Here is a 24,630-nt window from a genome sequence, read left to right on the forward strand (position 1 = left end):
AGGGCGCAGCCGCAGCGGCACCTGTGCCAGGCGGTCACTGCCCAGAGCGCGGTGGGGCACCCAGTGCAGGGAACAACTCTGCATCTTGCAGATCACGGGGACACCATCCTGTCGGTATCACAGGTCATACCCCATCCTTGCTTCCCTGCTTTCTGACAAGGCCTTGCAGATCCCTGTGTTTGTCCAATTGCCACTGAAGACGAGGGACAACCCTCTCACCAAAGATGACAGTCAAACCAGGAAGGGGCCAACGTGGAGGTATCAGAAGCACAGAGAGACCTGAAGCTAGAAGGATTCAATGGCTATTTAATTACTAAATGCAGTACCTAAAATGCAGAATGACCATGCAAAAGCAGAGGGCTTGCAAAAGCAAAGTCAAGTTAGTGCCACAGCCATGCAATGTAATGCAGAATAGGACAATAATTGGAGGATTCAGCTGGCGCGAAATGGCTAATATGAGGCAAATGAACTTGAATTACTTCATTGTAGTGTCCCTGTGTAGACCAAGTCTTGGAGTACATACTCTGGTTCTGTATTGGTCAATACAAGGTAAAAAGCAGCGAGATCCCTATGTCACTGCTGTGGAGTCACCACATTATCCATTAGTAGGAGGACACATCCTGGTAGGAGTCAGTATTAAACATCTTTCTCCCAAAATCACAGAACCACAGAATGGTTGAGGTTGGAAGGGACCTCTAGAGATTACCTAGTCCAACCCCCCTGCTCCAGCAGGGACACCTAGAGCACAGGGTGGCAGCCAGGCAGGTTTGGAAGATCTCCAGAGAAGGAGACTCCACAGCCTCTCTGGGCAGCCTGTTCCAGCGCTCTGTCACCCTCACTGTGACATGAACACATGGAACTCACAGGTGGAACTTCCTGTGTTTCAACTTGCATTCATTACCCCTTGTCCTGTCAGTGGCCACCACCAAGAAGAGTCTGGCCCCATCCTCTCTGCATTCACCCCTCAGGTATTTGTACATATTGATCCGATTCCCTCTCAGTTTTTCCTCCAGGCTAAACAGGCCCAGCTGGCTTAGTTTTTCCTCATAAGAAATGCAAATTCTCTGTTTCCATCTTTTTACCTGGTACTCAAGAAAGCATGAAAGTAGACATGTAAAAACTTTGATCATTCTTCTGTTGAATGTGCACTGAATCTAGATCAGTCTTGTAAGCACATCCAGAACCATATGTAAATCTCATTAAAATGACCATATAGCTGGAAAAAAACTCTGCTGGAGTCAGTGTAGTTGTTTCATATTTAATGGCATAAGAGTTACCATTTCAGTTCATGCTATGTAAGAGCACAGTAATCATCCAGGCCTTAGAAAATCATCACCGCACAGAGAACTTAATGAAAAATCACCGACAAACATTAAAAAAAAAAGAAACTTCTCTTAGAAAATGTCCAATCTATGCAATGCGTAAGAAGAAAGAGATAAATGAATGTTTCTGATATCCTTATAGTGCCAGATATGTTATACCAAGTTCATCTCACATCTTTTCTCAATTGCCTCCTTTATATATATTTTACACAAAGAAAGTAAATAAATACAATGGTAAAAATGCTTTTGTTTGAGAACACCATGCTATCCTAATGCATGTGGTAACTCAGAAAAGTAACTGCTAAACAATCACTGGACAAACAAAGCGCGATTTAACACGCATTTTGTAAAGACAATGAAACAAGAGGCATGCACCACACTGAACTGCGTCCCACAAAGCAAACTGCTTGTCTAGCAGAGTGCTCAACAGCTTTGCAGCCCTTTGTGTTTGCTGATAAATCAGTTTCTGGTGACTGTACAGGCAAACAATAAAAAGGCATTGGCAAATTGGAGCATATTTTAACCACGCGTACAAAACGGCTGTGTCGTTGCACAGAATGGTAACACAGAAGTAAACACGGAAGTGAAAGAATCACAGATGTCGTTCTGTTTTTACAAAATGTCAAGTTCCCTAAAGTTGAATAAAAAAGAAGCCCTCATGAAAAGTAAAATGTCAACACTGTTCTGAAAAAAAAGCAAAGCCAGCAAACCTGCTAATAAGACAGGCTGACAATGATCTATCTACAATAAATTAAAACTGAACTTTCAAAAATGTCTATGCAGTTACCGTGACTATGCAGGATGGTTACAGTACTTTTGAGTCCAGTCATGGATAAAGTATGAAAATATAATACCAATGATAAAAAAGGGATGCTATCAATGTGTCTTGCAAAAACCTTTCTGTTCCACAATGCTGTAAAAGCACCATTATTACTGGGTGTACTGAGACCTCCATGCTGTGGAGCTGAGAGTGGGAATAAAAGAAATTTTATGATTTTCCGTACATTTTCCATACATTAATAAATCCCAACCTTTAGAGTATTCTGCGAACAACTAATCAAGAAAGTATATGAAATTTTTTAGCTGGTGAATTTTTGTTTAGTCTGACTACTAGGAACTCCTGTTCCTAATGTGTCACCACAGTGAATTTGCAAAAGAGAAGATCAATTTGTCACAGTAGATTTGTTCAAACACATTTTATCTTGATCGCACACGCTCAGAAGCTCTTTTCCTGTGTTTTTTTTTTTTTTTTTTTTTTTTTGCCCCTTGCAGGTATTTGAACAAAAGCCAGCCACTTTCACTATATGGTCTCCACTCTAATCCATGCTTACACAATCAGTAATGCAGATCTTCAATTACTATTATTATTATTATCTCCTTATTGTTTTGAAATTATGTTCACTGTCTTTCAACTACTTAAGGCCATCAGCATGCTCTGAGGTGGGGCTGGGTACGATTCTGAAAGCATGATTATATCACTGAAGTTCTACGACAGGTCAATAGCCATCTGTGGCTTTCCAGGTTCCTCCCAACACAACCATTTTTTTTTTCCATTTGCACTTATTTTATTTGATGAAAAATGGTATAATGATATATATTCATTTCCGAAAGAGACTAAGAAGAATGCGTGAAATCAGAAATGGAAGAGGGAACTGCATAATTTTTCTTTGCGTCCAACAATTTTGTTTTGATCTGAAAAACACAGTGCCTGTGAAGAAACCATTGCCTTTGTACAGATAGAAACTAAGGCTGGCTAAAAAATGTTCAGTTTTGGAAGTCTGCTAAAAAAGAAGGAAAAACATTCTTTAAATTATTACATGATAATATTGTCTTCTTTTCATCAGCTTTTATGAAGAGCCAGCCAGTAAATAAGCTTATGAGAGAACTGGAAATGGGACCAAAAAAGATCAATACTCTTAATAGCCCAGGACTGTGCCTGCTTTTATATCTGTCCCTGAGAGGACAACTACCGTTTACCTGATCCAGCAAGTATTTATTCAAGAACAGAACATTTATATCTACAAGTCTAAAATGAGAGGAAACAAATACATGCCAAATTCTTTAGCAGAAATTTGTTAACAATCCATTCAATAATTTGGTCAATTAGCCACACTGCTTTCCCAACTGCTGATAAAACAAGGGCCAAACGCCACTTCAACATTCAGTTTCAGTGGATGGATTTGCTTGCCTAGCTTTCTGTTCTTCTGTTGCACTGCCACATGCTACCACTAAGTTAGAAACACTGCTGGCATGTCCTGGTCTATTTAATTTGTCCTTTATAGACTTGGCTTTGCGAGAATGGCTGTGCAAACTTTTTGACCGCAGTGATGGGAATCCAGAAGTCCTCTCTGGCTTTACTGATAGTAAGTTCTCTGTCTCAGTCTTGTCCGTGGCAGGCGTAGAGGTGTTAGAGGCATTAACAGCTGCTTCGCCATCATCACTGTCATCATCTGTGTCCATCTGTAACTGCTTCTGCTCTGCTTGCCTTTCTGCTTCAGAGCTAAAGCCGGGGTATTCTGGAGGACGTTCCTGAGAAAGCTGCTGCTCAACTTCGTACTTCCACTCTGTGGCCCACTGTTCAACTGTCGAAGGGCACACTTGATCCAAGATGGTACTGTACTCAGTGGTCCAGTTGTTAACTCCTCCAACCACCTTTCCACCCTGTGCAAATATAAAGCTCCTTGACTTCATCATGGTGGTTTGACAAGCACTGAAAGTTTCTGGTGGATAATAGCGCATTGCTTTAGATTTGTCCAAGGGGTAAGAGATGGCTGCCTCTAACTTGGACCGGGCTAACTTTAGCTGAGTGTTCTGATACTCTGATCTTGGTACTGACTGTCGGTTCATAACATCCACCTGGTTTATCCTTTGAGGAGCCAATTCATCACTTTTGAACATCCCCAGCTTTACATCACCAAAACCACCTGAACCAGAACGGGGTCTGGAAACATTCTGTGCAATTTCTAGTGTAGATTTACTGTAACCTGCATTAGCACTGGATGTATAATAAAGACTGGTCTGATGTTCTGGAAGCAGCATTTTTGGGTCTACTCCCTCTTCTTTTGTACCAACAGAATGGGCTTTTCTACGCAATCCCAGGGCTGGTGACATAGGAGCGATACTGTCATCGTACGTTAGCTCATCACCACTGACATGGTATCTGTATGTGCTGTAGCCATCAGAACTGTTGACACTGCTTTGTCTTAGGAGATATGCAGCATCACACTCAGAGGAAGCCCGTGAACGTGTATACGTCAGCTCAGACTTGTCAATACCCGCCAGCTTCTCAAGAGCATTAACCATCCGACCAGATAGCTCTTCCAACTGAGAGAGCCGAAGATCCACTGTCTGAAGAGAGGCTTTCATAAAATGTTCTCTTTCATTCACTTCTTCAAGCCTCATAGACATATTTTCAACTCTGTTGGATAGAAAACAGGAAGCATTGAACAGACACTATGGGACGGTGCAATAACCTGTTATGAGCTCCCAGCTACTGTTCTCTTCTTAAGACAAAATTGTGTCCTATGCATCATTATGATTCATTATTTTTTTCCATGCCTATCACCAAAACCATATGCATTTTTAGTCTATGCTTTCCTTACACCATATTAGAGGTGTAATTCACCATATTGAATTTTGACCAGATTTATGTGCTCAGGAGTGTACAAGAGTTGCAGCCCTTAGGGAAAACTGATTATTATATTTCTCTCCAAGTGTGCCAAGCACTTCACATTCAGGTGTCATCTTTCACCGCAAAGCATCGATTCATATGAAGAATATTGTCTAATGACATGTTCACAGGATGACTTAAAATAGGCATTGAGGCACCTTGTAAATCCCATTTTGTTGCCGTATGAGAGAATACATGCCTGCTGTTTATGGAATTCCTTTAGTTCTTGAAATATCTTTTAATTCCGTATCAGAACTGAAGGCAATGAAATTAATGACAAGTTCAATTAAAAATATTTCTTTCCATTTTCTTTTATCATTTATATCATAATGGAAGCAATGGTACCAGAAGAATGCATGTAAAAGCTAGGCACCAGGATGTGACTAGAGATCATACTCTAGTAAATCAACTGTGGAAATTAAATTAACATCCTTTTGCTCTCACACACAAAAGATGATGAAGCATCTGGAGCAAGAAGCCATGAGAAATACGCAAATCTGCTTTGTGGCCACAGACCATAGTGAATCAGTGAGGCTTACCAGCCCCGCTTTATTCACTGTCACAATACCTCGGATTTTGACAAATTGCCACGGATAAATAGATCAACAGAAATGACTCTCATACAGAGAGAAGATTTCATTTACTTGTCTGTCCTCAGACTTCAAATATAAATACTGCAAGATGTTCAGTGCCTCCCTGCAAGAAAGATGTTTATGCACAAGAAGGAACTTTACGACCGACAGAGCTACTTCATGAGAAATGTTAAAAGGCACAGGGCTCTATTTGGCATGGTTCACCAATAAAATACTGTGAGGTGAACTGAAATGAAAGAATATTTAAACTGTGTATAATTTTCAGTATGGGGAGATTTTTTTTTTGTAATTTAAAGGAAGTGATAAAAGACCCCATCCTTTGATTTGGAGCTACCACCAGAATGGACAGAGTCTTCAGGAAAGGTCCTGCTAAGTGACGGAGTGAAAAAGTGCTGCTGCCCCTCTCCCTGTGTGCTCACCCAGCAGGATGCAAACATCACGCAGTCCTCAGAATAGCTTAACGAGTTACATGTGAATATTCTCTGTGTTTGAGAGAGGAAAGTTCATATAGAGAAGCTAAATGTCTTGTCCAAAGCTTTCAAGAGGATCTGTAGTAGAGATTCAAATTCAGAAGTTCCTGCTGCTGGGCTCTAGTGCAAACCATACATACAACTGAGTGACACTCAAGACTTCTTTCCTTTAGCTCTGCTATGTTTATAATGGCCAGATGAGATATTAGAAGCTCAATAACTAGTCGTTTGCTCAAAAACATAAAAAGCCTATCTGTGAGCTTCAGATAGCTGAGAGGGGAAAAAATTACTGTGAACAAAAATGGGCTTGAGGCTAAGCTACCCAAACCAGAAATCAGCAGCCTCAGCTACATACCCACAGCAGCAACAAAAAGATTGTTCGTGTGAGCGCTGCACATGCACCAGGACTCAGATCAGCTTCTGAACTGGAGCGGGAGTCTCCACGACTGCAAATCTTTTGTACTTGAACTCAACTTTTGTTTTAGTAAGGACACAAAAACTAATATATTGTTACAGGCATAATGTGGATATGTTTTTTTTTTTTTCCAATGGCTACCTTTCAGAGGTGACTCTGATACGTTCATCATTAGATGATTGCTGCTCATCCTCTTTTTCCTGGAAATATTCTTCTACGCACTGCTCTTCAAACTCATAGAGTTTTTTTAGCTCTTCATCATTCAGAAATAATTCTGTGTAAAAGAGAAAAAAAATATTAGTTTCTCCTTCTTGAACTTGTTGGTTAATTTAAAGCCTATTTATTATATTATTTTGGTGTGCCTGAAGATTCTATTCCTGCACTAAATGAACAAACTATTTTGTAAATTAACACTTAGACAGAGATGGTTGCAGTCCTGAGGGCAAAGTAATGGCTCTGAGTTTATGACCATCCACTGACATACCTAGAACAAGTTGACCAGAGCCATATGTAGAGGTCTTAAAGGAAAAAGTGCAGGCCAATCTCTGCCAGTCTGATTGTTCCTTATTTCAAATATTGTTCTGAAAGGGGTGTTGGTTATGGGCAACGGATAACTAATATAGCAGATTCTTTCCCAGAAAGTTTTTGGATAAGAACTTTAAAAATGTATAATAGTGTTGAAAAAAACCTGAGGGAAATACAAGCTCTTGGGAACGCTTCACCTTTTGTTAGGATTTGTCTCATTTTATTCATAGGGAGCCTTTCATTTACTTTTTCTTCTTAACCAGAAGCACATTTTGCAACAATATAATTATTTACAAAATAAGTTTCCCCTGAAATGTAGAAATACAGGGGTAACTGTTTGTGAGCATCTGCTTTTTTCAAGGAGGCATATAATGAAAACAATAATCAACATCAAGAATCCTTGCAGTTTCCCTTTGAAATGAAAGATTAAGCATATGGAGAAATAAAAGCAAGCTATGACTACTCCTACTCATAGCTTGGAGTCACAATCTAGGGGTCATAGTACTCCTAAACATCAAAGCTGTGATCCCTTCTTCTCAATTTCCATATTCTCCATCCCATATTCTCAAGAGCCCAAGGAACTCAATAGCTGTTAGTTTGATATAAATATTGTCCCTTACTGTTTTCTGCAAATAATGGCCTGTCAATGTGAAAAAAAAAAGTAGCTCAGCATTAGAAAAGCAGCTGCTATGTGGTAACATGGTGCAAAAAGCTCAATTTAAAGAAGATTCTTCACATACTCAGTCCCCTGTCACGCTCATCCTGGTCTCCCTCACGCTTCTTGCAGTGACAGCAGACCCGCTTGATAATTATGTAGAGGTGGCTGAAGATGATCATTGGTGGGGGAAGGACAGGTCTGTCATTGAAGGTCATGATCAGCTGGTACCGTTGGAACTTCCAGACCTGGTTGGATATTGATTTTACCTCAAAGAAGGTATTGCTGGAAGGAAACATAAGTACAGCTTCTGTTAGGCTCCAAGTTCAGCTGTCACAGAGCGAGTACACAATGAAAAAGGAAGCTAAATAACAACACGAGGTCACACAACTTTCAAGTCAGCCCTTTGCTGATGCCGCTGAACTTGCAGGCTTTAATCTCACTAATGACTAACCTGAACCCATGATTTTATTGCTCTTTGCAAGGGAACCAAAGCACAACATAGCGCTCTGCATCTTTCATGTTCCCACTTGCAACAGTTCTCAGACTATTTTCTAGTTAGTAATGGAAAGAAACTTGCACAATTTATGAATCACATAACTAGTATTTTGGGCCTTGGTTATAAAGTAAATATTTCTACTAAAACATGCTAGGATTTGGTATTAAATAAAATATTAAATCCATAAGAAGTATTTTGTATACTAAACCCCAAAGCTTCACATAGTTTTCCTTTAATATGCTAATCAGCTTGACCTACATAGAAGACTTGAAGCTTTCAAAAAATGTCCTGAATTCCAACTTTATTCATTCAAACTTCTGACTTGAGAACACAGTACACATTCTTAAAGGGGCCTCTTAAAGTAAGCTGTTCCTGGAAGCCATGAGCTTATCATTTCTACACCAAAATGAGGTGTGCTAAGAAGGGATTTTACTTTGCAATTTGGAGGATATGAAGGAAGAAAAACTGGACAGTAATCAGTCCAGAAATAACAACAATCTGGGTTACAGAATATCAACTAACAGAAAGCAAATCTTGATGCTCCCTGTCTCAGACAAAGCTCTTCAAACTTCCTAAAGCTCTACAAACACTAGGGTTCCTAGTGATACTGGCACTTCCTGTTTTATACTTTTTACCCACTTCTTTTTTTTCTAACTGTTTTTGCTTTAAAATACTTCTATTCACAAACCAGTTAAAGCATATCCTCAGAACCAGAAAATGCCAAGTACACATCCTCTTTGGTTTCTTTTGCATAGTTTATTTACCACTGATAACCAGACAATGTGACTTCATTCTGTGTCTCTAGGAATAGCAGGGAAATTACCCAGCTAGAACCCAGGCTCTTGCAAAACTGCTGGGCTGGCAGGTGTTAACAGCGCGACCTACTTCCCAAACTGCTGATTCCTTGGTCTCCTCAGCCAATAATAGATACTATTGTAGGGTTCTTCTTTCCCCCTCATTATGTGACTAGCATTTGAACACTTTGAAATTCATGACCTTTTAAGCTACATACATCAAATGAAAGATAGGCTTTGTTAGCTCTAGAATTCTGGGCACAAAATGAAACAAGTATTTTTCTGGTTATGATGCCAGTTACTCATGCCAGGAAGCCCTCCAACTCTGTGTGCTTATGGACGAAATAAATCACCTGCTCCCTGGTGCTTTTCTCAGGTTGTGTATTGGCAAGTAGATATTGCTCTTTTTAACTGGTAAATCATAATACGAAAAGCATGCAGGATAACGGTAGGCAGAAGGAACAATGGTGGGTGAAAACACATATAGTTCTGCCCTAGGGAATGCTAAATATGCATCTATGGAATAATATTAAGAATCTGCACATATTGCTGGGCCAGCCGTACACCTAGCCATGGATCTTGGCAATGTCTTTTCTCCAGGCAATATAAGCTCCTTTGCTGGGACCCGTAAGAACCCTGCAGAGGCCTTATTTCTTTTTCTAAATTAAAAGCAAAGCACAAAAAGAGCAGAGGATGTAGTGATAGTAGAAAAGTGTCATGGTTTTGACGTTCAGATTTTCATTCTGCACTGAATAATATTTGTTAGTAGTTATGCAGGCTTCCATCACGTATATAGCAAGGTTCACGTGCTCAGTTTTTTGTTTTCAGAACAACCTTGCCGCTTACCATTTTCAAGTAAATGACAATCAGAGCTAGCCAGACTCCCCTGTATGCACCACTACAATAGCTGTTAAAGCTGTACCAAGCTTTCTTCCATTCTTTGCCAGTGTATAAACCATTCCAAATATTTGACAGTCATGTTCACAGAATAATTAGATTCAGAAGGTGAATGCAAACCCTTGCAAACATCAGCGGAGGGGCTCTCAGTGAGCAAGTAAAGATAGTGCATGATCATTTACGCACTTGAAGACGGCAATGAGCAGGTTTACCAGCAGGATGTTTGCTACCAAGAGGTAACAGGCCATAATAGCAGGGGTGAGCCAGGCCCCCGGGATGCACGGGGGCAGGCGTTTACCATCCTCGTCATAGAGATTGTCACCACAAGGAGCTGAGGAGAAAACACAATAGGTATTTCTCACAGATTGCCCTGTATTAAGAATGCTGTTCACATATGTGATTAATAATGATATATATACATTTTACCAAACTGGACAAATTTCGTCCACTTATTTCCAGCAGACTAATTTCTAGTCCAAATACTGCTTCTAATCAGACAATGCATAAATAATTTCCCATAGTAGCGAACAACGAAGCAGCTCCCAGTTTCCTCCTCAAATTCATATGAATTTTCTTTTCCTCATGGTAATAGCTTAGGAGAAGATCTTCAGGAGCATGTGATAATATCAATAATTGATTTTTAAAAAACTCTCAAACCAAACTTGTGTGCCGACCTTGCCAAAGATACAGGAGGATTTACACAGTGGTCCCAGTTTGCTCTTGGTGCTTGAGCATAAAATCAGGGCACTAATAGGCTGTAATAGCCCAAACCACAGGCACCGGGCGGCTCCACCCACACTCTCTGCCCATGCCTGAGCGCGTCACAGTGGTGACACCAGAAGAGGCTGGTGAGAATGAGACAAAAACTGAAAATATTGATTGAATCATTATTAAATAATTTCCTAAACTAATTCTGAGAATGTATAGGTTGTCTTGAGTAACAGTTGTCTTGGAGATGGATACATACAAAAAGTTGAAGTGCAGGGTTAACATCACTCATTTCAAATACAAAGCTAAATTTTGGAAGCATTAAATATCAGGTGAAAGTTAAAAAATTTTTCATTTTTCAAATTTTCATTTTTTCTCAAATCCCTATACTAAATCTGGCAATAAGTTTATTATAGATATAATTTATATGGTTTGATAAAAATAAAATAAAAAAAATACTTTTTACTAGTGTCTAAAAAATCCCTTCAACCTCATCTAAAAAAGAGCATATTTGAAAGGATATTAATCTTATACAGTCTGGAGTGAAAAGGATATTTAGACAATGATTAATAACAACATATTTTACTTTTTTTGAACATCACACCTAGGTTTTCCCATTTATCACAAATAATATCTAAGTAATCAAAGGGAATTATTCTTATCATGACATTCATGCAGCATAGTTTTTAAAGAGAATCACTTTAGTGGCAGGGTCCTAGAAACAAGTCATAGCAACCACGTAAGCCTGACTAAAACTTCTGATCTACAATCTGTATTGAAACAAACTAATCTTCTCTGTTTCTCTCCAGATGAAAGTATTTCATTAGCAAAACAATAGTCATACCTGAATACTGGATGAGCCCTATAATTAAAATGTCAGTACCTCGCGAAAAAAAGATTAATGAACATATTCAGCGAAATGAGATTACCGACTCCCCACAGAGACTTACGGTTAATTTCCATGGCATAGACTGAACAGCATTCCAAAGGAAAGGAGAAAAAGGGAGGCAGGGAAAGAAAAAGAAAACAATAGGATAATATGGAAAAAAGGAAAATAGATGATTGAAAATACAGTTTTGCCACCAAGAAAAGATAAAGCAACTCAAATGTTAGAGTAGCAGAGACATATGCTTAGAAACAACCTCTTTGTTTGAACTGCACTGTGTTCTGCAATTTCCTTTTCATCTTGTCTTCCCCAAATGTTAACGTACGGCAGCAAATTCATGACATTAGAAATAAATCACAAAATGCTGCTGGCAGATGATCATTTAAATATACAAGATATTTCAGGCAAGTAAACAAAACTGATGGCCACCGCAAATGCAAAACAACCAAGCACGCACAATCATCGCAATTCCCCCGGCTTTTAATAAAACATATATATTTTTAAGGAAGCAGTCCTGAATTCAGGCCACTAGCTGCCTGAATAGCTACGTTTGCATGAATAATTGTGATACTGATAGTATTAGAATTTATAATATCATTAAAGGCCATTGACTAGCAGAGGAGCCCTGGCTTGCCAGTCGCTGAATGGTGGCTGTAAGATAAACCGTAGCGTTTAGACAAACTCAGCCTCTCTAATTCTCTACTATGTAATAATATTGCTGTTGGATATTAGATGCCACTAACTTCTTGCTCAGAAGCATCTTCTAAACTAGAGTGAATCAGAGCAAAGACTATGCCGGGCTGCATCAGGAAGAGGGTGAGGAAGGAGGCCCTTCTCCTCTGCTCAGCCCTGGGGAGGCCGCAGTACCGAGAGCCGGTGAAGCTGCCCAGCTACGGGCCGTGACGATGGTGATGGGACGCAGCACGTGACAGATGAGCTGGAACTGCGGAGCCTGAGAGAAGGCTCAGGGCAGGGGGATCTTATTCACATGTATAAACAGCTGAAGAGAACATGTGAAGAAGCAGAGCCAGACTCTCTTTGGTGATATCCGGTAGAAGGACAAGAAGGAATGAGAACATATTGAAATACAGGAAATTCCACTTAAACAGAAGAAAAAAAGACCTTTCTACTGCAAGGATGGTCAAATACTGGAACAGGTCATCCAGAGAGGTTGTAGAGTCTCCACCTATGGAGATACTCATAACCTCCTCTAATTTACTCTGCTTAAGCAGGACAGGGTTGAACTAGATGATCTCCAGAGGTGCTTTCCAGTCTCAGCAGTTCTGGGATGTGTGGTCTTTCATCTGTAAGTAAAATCCTGTCCTGCGGGTTGGACTAGATGACCTCTAGAGGTCCCTTCCAACTTTAAACATTTTACGATTCTATGAAAGCAGAAAGAGTCTTAGAAATCAGTTTGTGGGCTTGTAGATACAAGACATTCATGGAATAATTGAAATGTAGTCTAGTTATAACAGCAGAACTCTTTGTGCAGGCATTTTAGGCTTATAAGTTAAGACATTAGCTTATGCTTAAGTAGAGAAAAGTTTCTGTCCTGGTATAGTTAGTGGTGCAATTAGCTGAACTGGACTATGTCACTGGAAAAGGCCTCTCCACATTTTTTGAAAGTCTGGGGTGGGAGGCGGTTACCAAAACTCTTTCACACTGCTGAGGAAAAAATTCTAATTCACAGAGGTGTACTGTATATTCTTGAAAAATAACTGAAAACTAGAGAAGTCTGTAATACCACTTAAAATAAAGAGATTAATATTGTTGGCAAGGCATGAGTTTTGTTTGACAGAGAAATCAGAATACAATGGCAAACAGTCTTTGTTCAAATAGATTGACGACGCGCTGTAAGACACACGGATAAGGAATATCCCATTTCAGTTGTTTTCTGCTCCTGTGAGAATTAAAACACTAGAGAAAGCCTAAGCTTAGCCTAGCTGGGCTGTGCAATGAAGCTACAGTATCAGGTGATTCGCTTAGCCTAATGTTTGTCTAGAGTTTGTAAGTGACATTATGAGACAAGTACTCCTAAGAAAAAAAGATGACAGGATCTCTGTAACAGGGTAGCTTTAGGAACAGATTAATGACCTTTCCGTCTTTCCTAGAAGGTTTTCCTAGTATGTTTTAATATTTGGTATAAAGGCTTCTCATGATGACGACTGCTTTTTCACTGAACTTGGGCCTCACAGTTCCTTCTGCCTTCACTTACTGCTTCTCAATATAAGCACCTAGCATATGCAGTCTATGTTGTTTCAGATAAAATGCAAACTGTGTGATACACACAAAAGATGACCAGCTGCGCAGCTTTTACATAAGAAATCCTATTTCAGTCGCAAAGCTAATCAAGCAGAGTTTTCCTTTTTTTTCCATAGATGTGGGAAATAACCTACATGATGCATGGGAACTCCATTTCCAGAAAGCAGGCAGAAATATAAATGGGAGTAAAAATACATAAAAATATTTTTAGCTCACTGCTTCTGCTGGGAATTGGTTTTGAAAGAACAGGTATATTTTCATCTGCTGTACATAGGATATGTTTTTATCTTCTATTAGGACTGGTTATTAGTAAAACATTTGTTCAAACTTTCAGAATGATCTTTCCCAAGCCCTGAATAAAGGGAAAATTTTATAAGCAATGCTGTTATGTTCTCTGGTAGGAGAGTATTTTAGATTACATGACACTCACTGTTAGCTGAGTTTGAATAGACCCTGACAGAGAGGACACGCAAGTGAGAAACAGAAAGTTGCTTAGTGTCTAGAGTCTCTCAAAAGAAAACTCCCAAGATAATACTATTTCCAGATTAAAAACAAATATTAATTTAGATCTGATCATCTGCCTCAGAAACAGGAAACAGACTCTTACTATGAATTCTATTCTTACGGTCTATCTGGTCTGCGAACACCTCTCCATAGATCATCCAGTAGGGCATATAGAAGATGTTGCGAGCTAGTCTCCAAGAAGGCTTCTCATCTGGGTGCAGAATAGCTTGGCGGGCTACTCCAAAACTCATCAGAACCACAAGCATGATTACCACAAAGTAGAGCATGTCAATCATCTGCACAGAGGGACCACACAGACACAAGTTCTTGTCATTAGCAGCTAATACAGTAGCATCAGCATGTCTGCTTGCAAACATACATTCAAGCGAACAAGAAAGTACCCAGAGAACAAACATACGCCCATAAATAATTTCACTGGTATTATTCTTCGGCTGTAACTACTGATCATGACGAGAACCAGTCTTTTTTAAAAAATACTCAATTTTATATTTAAAAAGACTTAAAATGCTAAGACTTTGCTATACAGATTCTTTTCTGCACTTAGTGCACTGTGCTTCAGCACTGAGTCCATCCCTGATTGCAAAGAGCTGACATAAGCATTACTGTATCATCTCCTGCCTCCTGGTTATAGGCAGGATCAAACCCCCATATCTGATGGGTTTGTGGATGGTCCCAGGGTCTTGGCAGTCTGCTATTGCTATGACTTCAGGGAGCAGAAGGCAGACGAGGTGAACCACCTACTATGGTTTTCAAAGAGTTATGCCCTTGATTCAAGGGCAGTCATTAGCAAGAGTATTCCATCTGTGTGTGAAATTTGCAAGGCAAGATTTTTAGTCCTATTTCACAGCCTTTATTCAGAGTCCTATTCAGATGAAAAAAGATTATTTTAAGTTTTTTAAAAGTTTAATTTTTTATTATTAGAATGGAATTGCTTCCCATGTGCCTCTGATATATATAATTTATTTACAACGACTTTAGCACTAACCATCTTTCCAATCATCATGACGTACGGTCCCAGATACTTGTTCACACCAAAGATATCTAGTACTCTTATGTACCAGAAAATTATATCTACACAGTAAATCACTCTTCCATAACTCATGTATGGCTGCTTCTGTAGACGAAGAATTGCTCCTATCATGAACACTGAAATAGCCACCAGGTCAGTAATATTCCAGTATTCTTGCAGCCAAACTTTCACTTTTTGGCTCAGCTTGCCAGGTTCTGACATCAGTATCTGAAATAAGAAACGAACAAGGAAATTGTTAAGAACAACTCCAAGTTACACTTCAGAAATAACAGCTATGAGACAAGACCGGTCTGGGACACCCTGCCACAGAAAGTAAAGCTGGTCTGGTCTTATGCAGCAATGTTTTTGGTCATCTACAGGCTGCATTTTCTTTCGTCTTTGTTTCTACTTTGGCTTAATTACGCTTTTGTTGTTGTTGTGGTATTTAATCATTAACATTTAAATCAGGAGATCTGGCTTACTGTCTTTGTGTCTGCATATCCCTCCAAATAAAGTTAGTGTGAGATATATACTTAGAAGGGATTTGTGAATCAGAAAGAGAATAGGCCAAGGGCATACCCAACTGTAGCATGCAATTATGGTGAGTGTTTTTATGCTATCTTCCCCATTAAAAAGTACTGAGAGAAAAGTTAGACATTGCTCCTGGCTAATTTCCCAAGGGTGCCTGCAGGCTACATCAGAAGTGAACAGCAGGTTCAACACAGCTGATAACTACTGAGATTTCCTTTGAGCTATGGCCATGTCCTCCCTTGGAAATACATGCAAGAGGATGACAAACTCACTCTTTCATTCTGATTACTATCCTCAGGGCATTTTTGCCTGACCTTTTGCCCAAGAACAAAAGGTTCTAAGATAGAGGAATGCATTATACATGAAACTCTCTCTAGCAATGGACAGTTTGGGACTCTAACCCAAAATATCTAGAGATAGCCATTGGTAGAGATACCTATTGGGTAAGTCCATGTCACTATTACTTCTAAGGAAGTTCCGAGAATTATCTTGGTATGATCCGACTTTACCTCTCTTACTTTCTCTAAAGCCAAAGTCACAATGTAGGAGATGACAATCCATTCCTGGACTGATGGACACTGTTCCATTGGCACCAAGATCATATAATTAAACAGCATCAAGTAACCCAGGTATGATATCTATAAATAAACAAATAAAACCCATTATGGACTTCAGATGACAGATTCTAGGATCCATTTGCAGTTGGGCAGTATTCGGTTACTCAAGATAACTATCACAGAAAGAATCAGTCCCTGTTGGTTTCCAGTAGGAAATCAGCAGTCATCTGTGACTGGTCAAGCTCAAAACTTGGAAGAAGAGCAGGAAGTTTACAAATCCTGACATAGGAATCCAAAATTGTGTTTTAAATAATATATTTCCAAGAAGAATGGGAGCCAAAGACTTCAGAAAGCAGAAGAATCCAGCCCTGCTGTGGTGACTGGATTGCACTGAGTTTAGCCAGACAGGGTCTCCTTCAAAGACTGTAGGACCCTTACAGAGAGACCCCTAAGCAAGTTACTCGGTGTATTACTGTCTATGCTTCTCTCTGAATCAAGTACTTCAGTCATCAAGGAGAACCCATTAAAGTGACTATTATTTATTTATTACTTGGTTATTATTTTTTATTTAGGAGTCTTAAGTCTCACAGATGTAATGAAAATGGATCATCATCAGGTTAATCACCATGACTTACTGTGTAGAACCAGAATTTGACAATAGGTGCATTATAGAACTCATAGATCTTTGTTCCAATTGGAAGGCTTCTTTGTTTTTTATTTCCATTCTCTTCATCTCCTTTCCGGGAGCCTGCATCCACATTTGTGTCCTGGAAGACCAAAATTGTCATTTTTTGACCAGTCAACATAATCTATGGTATCTTTCTTCAACTACAATCCCACTCAACCGTCAACTGCAAGATTCCTTTGAGCAACAGAACCCCCCAGTTCTACTGTTTTTTAAAAAAACTTCCAAAAATACAAATCCTCAACTAGAATAAAGCAGTGCAATTTATATGCCTTGAAAATTCAGCCTATGACACTTCCAAGCTTTTCAATGATTTTGATCCTACCAAGCAGTTAAGATGTTAACTAGAGTGGTCTAGAAATCACCAAATTGTGTTTGCTTGAGGCATCAGAACTTCCTGATTAACTCCAGTACTTACCACATTTTCCTCCTCCTTTTCTTTACCCTCTTCATTTTCTCTCGATGACTGATAAGAGTAATCATCATAGCTGCGAAACTCGAGAAAAAGTATGGTGGGAGGGAAGAGGATTCCCATTATAACCTGACAACAGAAAAGAATTGAGCTTAGACTTCAGAACTTGTTTATAACAATCATTTTTTAAAAAGACAACCTCAATGCTTTCTCTTGCATTCAAGACAGTCTGCTATCTCTAAACTTAACAAAATAATGAATATATAGTGTTTCTGGAGCACTGCCAATAAATTGCTCCATGGAAAGAAGGCACTCCGCAGGCTTCCTGCTTCCATGAATACACGGCAATTAAGAAATTGCACTCCAGAATGAGATTTGATCAAATAAGTTACACGAATGATGGCGGTGCTGGGAGGAAGAGCCCAAATACTTTGTGGAGTTTAGAGCTGCATTAGTCAACTACTATAATTAGTTTTTCTAGTTAAAAAAAAAAAAGAGTAAAGCTTTGAAGATAGCACTGGGAGACTTCCCTTACTGAATAAGATCGCAGAGTTGCAGAAACAGAGACAAGAGTTGATGAAACAAGAAAAAGACTTAAGAAGAGAAGAATGCAGGTAATGAAACTAAGACATATTTCAGCAGCTGAACATTTCAGAGAAAACGAAAGAAATCATTAAACAGATTTAGAAAGCACCATGATGCAAACTAAGAGATAGGAGACTTGCTTGAAGAACTGGCTTAAATAAGGGAGATGTGGGAGGGTAGAAAGAAGTTGAGAATGGCAGAGGGGGCAATGCATATGTCAGCTGGGGAACATGGCCCAGGAAGGTAAGCATCTACAACTCCATACAACTCTTTTTTAATCAGAGCATATGTTTTCAATTAACAGATTTCTTCAAAAATCACAACTATGTTCTCAAATTTCAATCATACTATGCCTCTTACAGTCTTGACATTCTGTTATGGGGGAATGCTCCTTAAATGTCCTGACACAAGAAATAAAAATAAAAATATAAAAAAAAGCTGCAAAACAGATATGCTCTTAAAACACTTAAGAGTTAGTAAGCCCACAATAGAGATTCAGTGTTATGTTCAACAAGCTGTATTTCTGACAGCAACTGCACAAAATACCTTAAGGCCTGGGTTTTTCCGCATGCGTAGTCGCCCCATCCACATGTCTGTTAAAAGCATCTGGCTGCATGTGTGAGCTATGAAGTCCCTGTGTTTAGCTGCGACAGCCAGTTTCAGACAGGTGGAATTACTCCAGTTTTTCAGTTCATAGGTCAGTAATTTCATAGCAATCTGCTCATCATGTTTATAGGACTGATCCAGAAGTTCAACTGCCAGCTGGCCAAAATCTCTGGAAAATACAAGATAAATCCAGTGAAGTGTGATTTAAAAATCACAGTATTTGCTTGCATTTGGGGGTTTAATTCTGTTCAACAGGGGTCACATCTTCCTGCCTGCATGTATTATGACCAGAACGAAGAGTCTCAAGCTTGATTTGGGACAGCATGCCAAAAACTCACATTTTTAGAAACCAGAGACAATCAGCTTAGGGCAGACATTGTAGGGCTGGTCTAGATACACGACCAAGTACATGTTTGTTTACATAAGCATATCTTGGAAACAACTTTGTGAAGCAGAAGTAGCTAGCTGTACAGTGAAAGAAGCTGAAGAACAATTGTGGCTTTCATAAAAATACAAGTCTTCTCCTAGCTGGTGTTGCATTCAGACTCTAAAACACAATTTTACCTTGTTTGCCATGGGTAAACAGGCTACAAATAGTTTTCTGGGAATCCAAAGACTCATAATTGTACTTTACTAAAAAAAAAAAGGCTTTCCACAACCCCCTGCATCAGGTAGAAATGTACTCTGCTCTGCATCTACTAACTTGGAGTTGTTGTCCAGATCCTGAGAGATGTCGTCCACCAGTTCACTCTCAGAAGATTCATGAGCCATAGACTTGTACAACTTGCAGGCAACAAGTGCCTTGGCCATAGTTTCCTCCCCTCGCTGCCACAGAAAAAGGGCCATCTTTTGCCGTTTCATGAGCACAGCCCATACCATGAGCTCATGAAATGGGTACTGAAAGCGGCTGACTTCTGGGTCATCCACATCAATATCGATCTCTTCCTCCTTCTTCTTCTTCTTCTTCTTTTTTCCTTTGGTGGGAGGCTCATCATCCTGAGGAGGAGAGGCAAAATTCTCCCCATCAGTTTTCAAGGGCTACCCTGTGCATTGCATCATGCACAAAAAAGCACTGAGAAGATATTGTATTTATAGTTAAAAATTTTAATTGCTTTTGCTGTTTACTACAATGGATGCCAAGAGTGACAAAACCATGAAGAACAACATGGGACAGAGCATGCACTGGGCTAGCACTGGGCTGGGGTAATATTTTAAGCAGGAGAGAACTGTTTATTGAATACTTAATTACAAGTCACCCATCCTGGATGTGTACAGTAGAATCCTATCATACCACATCACTTTATATGGTACTTTAAGTATATCTCTACTGCATGTATAATTGCACCGGCTAACTTGCAGTGAATTAATACTTCATGAATTCTATTGCAGTGTCAGTGGAGCTTTACCAAACCTGAATTCCTTAAAAATAGGTTCCACTGTAAATTCTCCTTTGATATGCTTGCATCTATTCCTGAAGAACAGTGCAGCATATCTCAGGTATCAAAGCACCTTTCAGACTGACATGCAGATGGAAAGAGAGGTAAACGTACAAAGGAAAAAAGCAGGCAGGTAGTGTCCTTAAGAACAGCAAGATACTAAAGGCAGTGTTCACCTTTGAATAAGCAATCTCCTCTTATGTATGCAGTGAAAACGGAAGGTATAAGTATCCCATTTCTTAAAGGGATAGGGAGGAGAAGCCATTACTACAGGAACCAACATGGAAGTAACTGAAGGGAAGTACGGACAATGAAGCAGGATCCTGAAGGGAGAAAAGCCATGATTGGGAAAATTAGGGTTTAAAAAATATAGAAAGAACATTGCATATATAGGCGTAGACAGAGCTCATTGTTGTAAGGTATGATCCCAGCCTCCGAGGTGTATTGCACGTAAAAGCAGTTACTATTCTATGAAATCAGTTCCTGTTCACATAAGCAAGCATGGCATAATGCACTATTTTATGACAGCCTATAGCAATATGAACTTAACACAAATTCAGGGCTCAGCACTACACCCCCAGGTTCCAAAGAAAACTCTTCACTCACCAATTAAGATTGTATTTCTCTTCCAGCAGTTCTGAGAACTGCAAGTGGCTACTTTTATCTCTTATGGAAAACTTAGTGGTCATTAATAGCATGCTCATGAAGAAACTGTTGGGCATCTTCAAAGCAAAGGGTATGGAATTTCAAAAGGAAGACCAAAAATTGCACACTAGAAAAATCAAATCAAATCAAAACCCTGAGTAAGAAAAACAGAGTGCTATGAAGCCTAAACTACCAGTGTTAAAGCTGTAAGTACTGGGTGAGTGAGCGTCAAGGAAACAGTCACCCTAGATGACTGACAATTTAAAGGAAAAAAGTTATTTTTTTCATTTCCTCTTTTCTTTTGCTTGGAAATAAGCTACACCCGCTGACAAGTGGTGAGAACAGTCCAGTTTGTATCACACAAAAACATTCTTCACTGAAAGATACAGGAGAAAAGTGCTATTGGAGAAACATGAAAGTAATCTGTGTGTGATCAACACTGCTCACGTAGTGCTGCACCTCAGAGAGGCCAAGCATTTGGCCTTGATCCATTAGAAAATAGGAGTTGATCAGGCAGGAGATTAATCATGATTTACACTTTCTCTGTAGACCAGAAAGCTGCTTAGCTGCTTGAGGAAAGAGAGGCTTTTGTATACGGGTGTACTATACACCAAATTTAACACAAGCTTCAGGTACATATACTGTGTTCAAATACTATCACAGCATTAATAAAAGCACAGTTCATAGTGAAATGTTCCTATCGTCTTTGCATAATGGCTCTCATAAGGTATATTAATGTACTTTTTCAGGAATAAAAACAATGACCTCTAGAATAGGATAAGATTTCCCCAAATAAAGCATCATTCCAGCTTTAATGCCAAGTACTGTAATTTCATTTTAAAACTTCTGCAGACGCACTGGTAAGTCTATACCTGAGGTTCCCGTTCAGCTCTATCTCATATTTATAAAGCTCAGTGCCATAACTGCTAGCAAGGATGTCTTAGAACAGAAGACAGAATCTAACTTGCCACATTTTTTTTACCCTATCTGAATGTTTCCCTATGACAAAATTTTATTTGTGCATAAACTGATATTTTACAATCGAGAGGACTTCATAAATAGCACAGCTGGATCACACCCTCTCTTCAATATCATCTGTGTTCACATCTAAATGATTAAAATCTCTAATATATTCCAACATGGAATGTGTTATTGCATAATAGTACTAAAGCCTGGCTGAGGATTATAGAGCAAAGCTCTAAGCCACTCTCAAGACCTTACCCATTAAAAAAAAAAGTATTTCAGAGGCTGTTCACAAAACAGAAGATCTTGTCTAGCTGCAGTTTACTTTAGGACAACAGTGAAAGAGCTGAGAACAAGTGCAGAACTTTACCAACAGATATACTAATACAAACTGTACCTTACAATAAATCCAACTTACCTCCATCCCGAGCAGCTTAAGGGCTTTCGGCTGAATATTAAAAATAGGAAAGGAAATTAATTAGATGGGAAATTAATCAAAGACAAAACATGACACATTTTAATTTCTTTACATGGGTTATTTATTATTAAACTTAACTATTCTAAATGACCATACTATTAAACTCCCTCTTAAGTGTATTTGCAATGGGGTAGAAAACATTTTGCATCCTAAAGTGAATTTTTTTGATTCAGATGGAAGAGTTAAATGACTAATTCAGCCACTCATCACTTTAAGAATTAATATAATGGCACGATCACAAGAAGTTGGAAGAATGTACTTCAAATTAGTTTTAGAGATACTCATTGTACTTTCCCTCTTTTCTATTCTTGTTTAATCTCCCACTGTCTTTCTCTGTAAAAGATTTATTTATTAGCACATTTGTAACACCATCAGGTAGTAACACTACTTATGTGCTATATATTGGCTAGAGAATAGTTTATTTGGGCTTTGGTAATTCTGATCATTTGAAATAATTGCTTTTCTCTAACTAGGCTAAGAAGCTATGGAGCTTCATTTAACTTTCAAGGTTGAGCTAAACAAATAAATAAGCGATCAGAGAAAACTACTCTGCTTGCCTAGAACTGATCTCTTAAAGCAGGCCCTGTGCTCAATCTTAGGACTGGGTCATGGCTAGGAAACCTTTGCTGACACTGCAGTGTCACCATGGATATGATTTTGGTTCACAGCAGCTTCTTACAGGACTCGCTGCATCAGGCTCATAACTCTTTATTCAAATCAAATCCTTTGTCGTACTCAAGTTAAGGCTATTTTTGGTTATATTTAATTGATCAATTTGCCTGGTCTGATCAGCAAAATTTACAAGGGCACTATAGTATGAGGCCAAAGCTTAAAGTAGGAATATGTGAATATGCAAACAGAGTTAGAAATGCTTGGATTGTATGCTATTGCAATGGCAGGAATTTCACTTCCAGAACAATGTACTTAATACCTTTTGCACCCTCCTATCATTTAAAATACATCAGGCCACCAGGTACTGAAGGCTGCTTTACATGTTTCTTATACGACTTCACTACCAGAATTTCCATTTCAGTTCCTCGGGGTTTCTTTAGACCTGGACCCATAGTGCTTCACAAATAGGAAGGAACAGAGCAGAGGATTATGTGTTTTTATCAGCAGCATGATGGTCAATCCAGCATTAACTCGTTCTTACCCTCTTTGGTCCAAACAAGTTATTATAAAGAGTCCGAAAGCTTTTTCGGGTGTAGTTGCAGCGATAAGCTCCACCCATGAGATATTCAAGTACAAGACCAATATCTATAAGGCTGATATGATAATCTGGTGGAAGATTTCCCTAACAAAGAAAATAAAATAAGACTTCAGGATAAGAAACCGTAACACACACTACATTGCCTTGCAAGACGTATCATATCACGCTTACATTAGAATGTGCATAATATTTATAGTTGATGGTCTCTGTATCTCAATATTTGTATTAAATTAATAGCCTGATTCATATAATGTACATTAAAAAAAAAAGGTCTAATGTTGGCAGTGTTTACAAATGAGGACAAATTTTCAGTTTGTGATTTACTCATACAGTATGCTGGTGTCCATACAATACAGAGATGCTTAAAACAGTGTTGGTTTTTTTTTTTTTTTTTTTTTTTGGTGAATTTAAACAACACTGTACAAATTATCATTAAGCCAGTACATAAACTGGTCCTGCTTAATTTCATGGTGCGTACCATACATACCCTGCATTGTATGGAAATTTATATTTCATCACAATAACAATCTACAAAGTCACAACTACAACACAGAAGATTTGGGTTAATTGGCAGCTGAAAACCGAGGGGAAAAAGCAGATTTTCTAACTTCCACTGTCACATTGTTAAAAACTAGATAGTTGCATTATCCCTCTGAGAGCCATGAACTGAATCCTGTGCACTGCTGTTCAAACTACAGCCTACAAGAACTCTGATTCCACAGCACCACTGAGCAGCAGCTACGAGGAAGCAGCTACGTCCTAAGCAAACATCACCTCCATGTTAACCAAACCGAATCCCCGAGACTGCCGCTGAATGAGCCGTGAAAGGGCAATGAAAAGGAGAAGAGAAGCAGACAGAGAAGAATGCACAAGAGCATTAGAAACACTGGAAAAGACAAACACACTGAATGAGATAATAGATCAGTATGAACTGTACATGAACACCGCACTGCAGAATTCCTACACTAAATCTTCCTGGAATAAAAGAGAGTTTTCCTTGCAAAAGGAATACAGACTATTCTGTTTAATTTGTACTGAATAAAAGCCACAGAGTTTAAACAGAGCAAATATAACAAGTCTTATGATGAACTTGTTCACATTGAATGAGCTTAACTGCATATAATGGAAACAAATGAACAATACATTAAGGAGCTGTAGCACTGAGAAACAGAAAGAATCTTCTCCCAAGTAAAAGCAGCATCGCTTGGGAGATGAAACAGTTAAAAAAAGATTCAAGGAAACAAACAAAGGGGAAAGAAGTTTATGCTGGCAAGTGGGGATCCTGATAACCT

The 24,630-nt window shown here is 39.0% G+C and overlaps 1 protein-coding gene across 1 annotated transcript in view; it reads right to left on the minus strand.

Moving 5' to 3' along the window:
• Nucleotides 1-3,164: 3,164 nt before the first annotated feature.
• Nucleotides 3,165-24,630, minus strand: part of TRPM1 (transient receptor potential cation channel subfamily M member 1) — a 74,940-nt gene continuing 53,474 nt past the window's right edge. The window contains exons 14-26 of the mRNA XM_088520624.1: nt 23,282-23,422; nt 22,069-22,098; nt 19,310-19,602; nt 18,547-18,775; nt 17,422-17,544; nt 16,954-17,085; nt 16,271-16,399; nt 15,207-15,458; nt 14,304-14,496; nt 10,027-10,171; nt 7,736-7,935; nt 6,612-6,744; nt 3,165-4,740 (exon numbers count right to left, since the gene is read on the minus strand). Of these exons, the coding sequence (XP_088376750.1) occupies nt 3,477-4,740; nt 6,612-6,744; nt 7,736-7,935; nt 10,027-10,171; nt 14,304-14,496; nt 15,207-15,458; nt 16,271-16,399; nt 16,954-17,085; nt 17,422-17,544; nt 18,547-18,775; nt 19,310-19,602; nt 22,069-22,098; nt 23,282-23,422 (3,264 nt within the window). The 3' untranslated portion in view covers nt 3,165-3,476. The remainder of the gene's footprint in view (nt 4,741-6,611; nt 6,745-7,735; nt 7,936-10,026; nt 10,172-14,303; nt 14,497-15,206; nt 15,459-16,270; nt 16,400-16,953; nt 17,086-17,421; nt 17,545-18,546; nt 18,776-19,309; nt 19,603-22,068; nt 22,099-23,281; nt 23,423-24,630) is intronic.

This window comes from Tinamus guttatus, unplaced genomic scaffold (genome assembly GCF_059628265.1).
Source record: "Tinamus guttatus ecotype Peru unplaced genomic scaffold, ASM5962826v1 Tinamus_guttatus_pri_ptg000004l, whole genome shotgun sequence".
Lineage (NCBI taxonomy): Eukaryota > Metazoa > Chordata > Aves > Tinamiformes > Tinamidae > Tinamus > Tinamus guttatus.